The sequence below is a fragment of the Otolemur garnettii genome, unplaced genomic scaffold, assembly GCF_000181295.1.
Source record: "Otolemur garnettii isolate 467f Iridium unplaced genomic scaffold, OtoGar3 scaffold00113, whole genome shotgun sequence".
Lineage (NCBI taxonomy): Eukaryota > Metazoa > Chordata > Mammalia > Primates > Galagidae > Otolemur > Otolemur garnettii.
In genome coordinates, this window is record NW_003852508.1 from 1,789,654 (window position 1) to 1,793,588 (window position 3,935).

The following is a 3,935-nucleotide window of genomic DNA, read 5'->3' on the forward strand; positions in this document are numbered from 1 at the left end:
CAGCCTCCCAAGTAGCTGGGACTACAGGCGCCCGCCACAACGCCTGGCCATTTTTTGGTTGCAGCCATCATTGTTGTTTGGCAGGCCCGGGCTGGGGATACTAACCCACCACCTTAGGTGTATGTGGCTGGTGCCTTAGCCGCTTGAGCCACAGGTGCCGAGCCTCAATTTCTTCTTTAATGAGTTTTAGTAATTTGTGTCTTTCAAGAATTTTTCCAGTTTCATCTATATTATCAAATTTATTGGCATAAAATTACTTAAAATACTCCCTTACTATTATTTTATTTTTTTAAAGGAAACTGGGTCTTCTTCTGATGCCCAGGCTGTATAGCACAGTGGCATAATCAAACCCCACAGAACTCCTAGCCTTAAGTGATCCTCCTGCGTTTTAGACATAGAATCTGTAGTAGCATTCAATCTCTCATTTCTAGTAATGAAAATTTGTGAATTCTCTCATTTACTCCTGATCAGTTTGGCTAGAGGTTTATCAATTTTACTGATCATGTCATGTTAGCTTTTTTCTTTCTTTTTTTTTTTTTGGAGACAGAGTCTCACTTTGTCACTCTGGATAAGAGCCATGGCATCATAGGTCACAGCAACCTCCAACTCTTGGGCTCAAGCAATCCTCTTGCCTCAGCCTCCCAAGTAGCTGGGACTACAGGTGCCCTCCATAATGCCAGCCTATTTTTTAGAGATGGGTCTTTCTCAGGCTGGTCTCAGACTCATAAGCTCAAACTATCCACCCACCTCACTCTCCTAAAGTGCTAAGATTATAGGTGTGAGCCACCATGCCCAGCTAGCTTTTGATTTCATTGGTTTTTCTCTACTATTTTTCATTTCACTGATTTTTGCTTTTTTTTGTTTGTTTCCTCTCTTCTGTTTGTTTTGGTTTCGCTCTTCTTTTTATAGTTTCCTAAGTCACTGATTTGATGTTTCCTCTTTTGTACATAAACATTTAGGCATCTGGTATTAATGAATTTCTGCTTCCCACAAATTCTATTATACTTTCTCTTTTATTCAGTTCAAAATGCTTTCAAATTCCTCTTTTTTCTTTTATTCCTGATTGCCTTAGAATAATGTTTCTTTTGACTTAGTCCTAGATTCATGGATTATTTTAGAAATATGTTACTTTATCAAATTTGGAGAAGATTTTCCATATATCTTCGCTATTTATTTCTGATTTTATTGTGCTAAAAAAAGATAATCTGGATAGTTTACACCTTTTTACATTTATTAAGACTCGTTGTGTGGCCCACAATGCACCCCTTGTGCACATGAAAAGAATATCCTACTGTTGTGTAGGGTGCTCTGTGAAGACCAATTCAGTTAAATTGGTCGACAGCATTATTCAAGTCTTCTATGTCCTTACTAATTTTCTGTATACTTGTACTATTAATTGAGAGAGTTGTGTTGAAATCTCTAGATCTAATTGTGGATTTGTCTATTTCTCTGGGCATTTCTTTTAGGTTTTACTTCAAATATTGTGAGGTTCTATTATTAGGGGCATAAATATTTTAAATTGAAAAGTCTTACCGTATCATCAAGACCATCTATATGCAAAACCACTGTTTTGGCACGTTTGTTTGTAGTTCCTAGGAAAAACTGAGCTTTTCTTCGACGTGAATTCATGTCACTGAAACTATCACCATCTGCCATATTGGAGGACTGAAGAATGTCATAGATTTCAGAGGCCAGAAGTTTTGTTTCTCCTGGAGTTGTAGTCCTTGAAAAGAAATATATATAAAATAAATCAGTCTTAATCACTTTTACTGATTCTGTAATTTTAATTTCTCATCTTTGTGGAGCACTGTTTCCTTTCTTTCTGATGCCTTGTTCAAGTGAAAAGCAACACCAAGGATCTTAGAATAATCAATAATGTAGAAAGGCCATCTAGTCTATAATGGTCTTCTAACTTCATTTTAAACCTGTGGGTCATTGAGATTCAAAGCCCCTCAGTATAGATAGAGGTATAAAAACAGATTTAATATCAAAATCACTAATTAAAAAAGTCAAATAGCAAGTTCAGGTTTAATATGCCCCTGGATTATGGCTGATACTCAACTCTCAGTTGGAAAGTACCCTGACCTGCCAGGAAATAAAACATAAAAATCCAAAAGGAGAGAACAAGTTAGAAAAGAATCATTCCTACATAGTATTATCACCTAATGCAAAGATATCTTAGTAGGACCAAATGATTGTTTATTAATTTACATTTTCTTTTATATCATAAAACTACAACTCAAACAAATGTTTTCATTTTTAAAATTAATCAGCTGGCTCAGCGCCTGTGGCTCAAGTGGCTAAGGCGCCAGCCATATACACCTAAGGTGGCGGGTTTGAATCCAGCCCGGCCCCGCCAAGCAACAACGATGGCTGCTAACAAAAAATAGCCAGGCGCTGTGGTGGGCACCTGCGGTCCCAGCTACTTGGGAGGTGGAGGCAGGAGACTCACTTGAGCCCAGGCGTTGGAGGTTGCTGTGAGCTGCAATACCACAGCACTCTACCCAGGGGGACAGCTTGAGGCTCTGTCTCAAAAAAAATTAAAAAATAAAAATAAATAAATAAAATTAATCAGCTACAGCTCTTCAGATCAACATCTAGAGTCATGCTATGTGATAAAATCTGTCTGCAATGATGGAAATGTTCTCTACCTACACTCTTCACTCGCAGGAGGCTACTGAGCCCACAATGTGATCACACCCCTTGTGCACATGAAATGGCACAAGGCCCTTCAAATGTGGCAAGTGTAACTAAAGAAATACATTTTATTTACTTTTTTTTTTTTGAGACAGAGCCTTAAGCTTTCCCCCTGGGTAGAGTGCTGTGTCATCACAGCTCACAGCAACCTCCAACTCCTGGGCTCAAGTGAGTCTCCTGCCTCAGCCTCCCAAGTAGCTGGGACCACAGGCACCCACCACAACGCCTGGCTATTTTTTGGTTGCAACCATCACTGCTGTTTGGCGGGCCCAGGCTGGATTTGAACCTGCCGCCTTAGGTGTATGTGGATGGTGCCGTAGCCACTTGAGCCACAGGCACCAAGCCTTTATTTACTTTAAATTAAATTAAATTTCCACATGTGGTGAGTGTCTACCATAATGAACAGTACAAATCTAATGGTTCTTTATTAATTGAATTGAACAAATAGGAAGTGCACATACCTGTAGGAAAAGAATCCTCAGTTCACCTACAATTGGGCTCAATTAAGTCAGAACTCTTCATACTCAACACTCTAAAATGAAGAACTTAAAACTCTATTTGGGGGGTAGTGCCTATGGCTCAAGGAGTAGGGTGCCGGCCCCATATACCAGGGGTGGCAGGTTCAAACCCAGCCCTGGACAAAAACTGCAAAAAACCCCACAAAACCCTATCTTGGGGCTCAGCGCCCATAGCACAGTGGTTACGCCCCAGCCACATAAGCCGAGGCTGGCGGGTTTGAAACCAGCCAGAGCCAGCTAGACAACAATGACAAGTGCAAAAATAGCCAGGTGCTGTGGCAGGTGCCTGTACTCCCAGCTACTTGGGAGGCTCAGGCAAGAGAATCACTTAAGCCCAAGAGTTGGAGGTTATGTGACGCCATGGCACTCCACTGAGGGCAACATAGTAAGACTCTGACTCAAAAAAAGAAAAAAAACCCTATTTGACTGTCTACGTTAGCTCATCGTATCCTTTTATTATTTTCAGACTGACCATGACACTAGGCAAATCCTATGTCGGCCATGTACTTTCATAAATTCTTCCTCACTGCTCTTTGTCCTAGAATGTTTTCCACACATCAACTCTTGCTCATCCCTCTCCTTGGCTTGAAGAGCTTTACACAAACCATAGACTTTCCAACTCTTTTTTTTTTTTTTTTTTTTTTTGAGACAGAGCCTCAAGCTATCCCCCGGGGTAGAGTGCCATGGCATCACAGCTCACAGCAACCTCCAACTCCTGGG

The 3,935-nt window shown here is 40.5% G+C and overlaps 1 protein-coding gene across 2 annotated transcripts in view; it reads right to left on the minus strand.

The window, feature by feature from the left end:
- The window catches only part of ARMC1 (armadillo repeat containing 1), a 35,432-nt gene that overhangs the window by 10,154 nt on the left and 21,343 nt on the right, over window positions 1–3,935 (minus strand). Inside the window, exon 4 of one of the 2 annotated variants that reach the window (XM_003797233.3) lies at window positions 1,534–1,723. The exons of the other annotated variant lie outside the window; for it this stretch is intronic. Coding sequence (XP_003797281.1) covers window positions 1,534–1,723 — 190 coding nt within the window. The remainder of the gene's footprint in view (window positions 1–1,533; window positions 1,724–3,935) is intronic. 2 annotated transcript variants of the gene reach the window in all.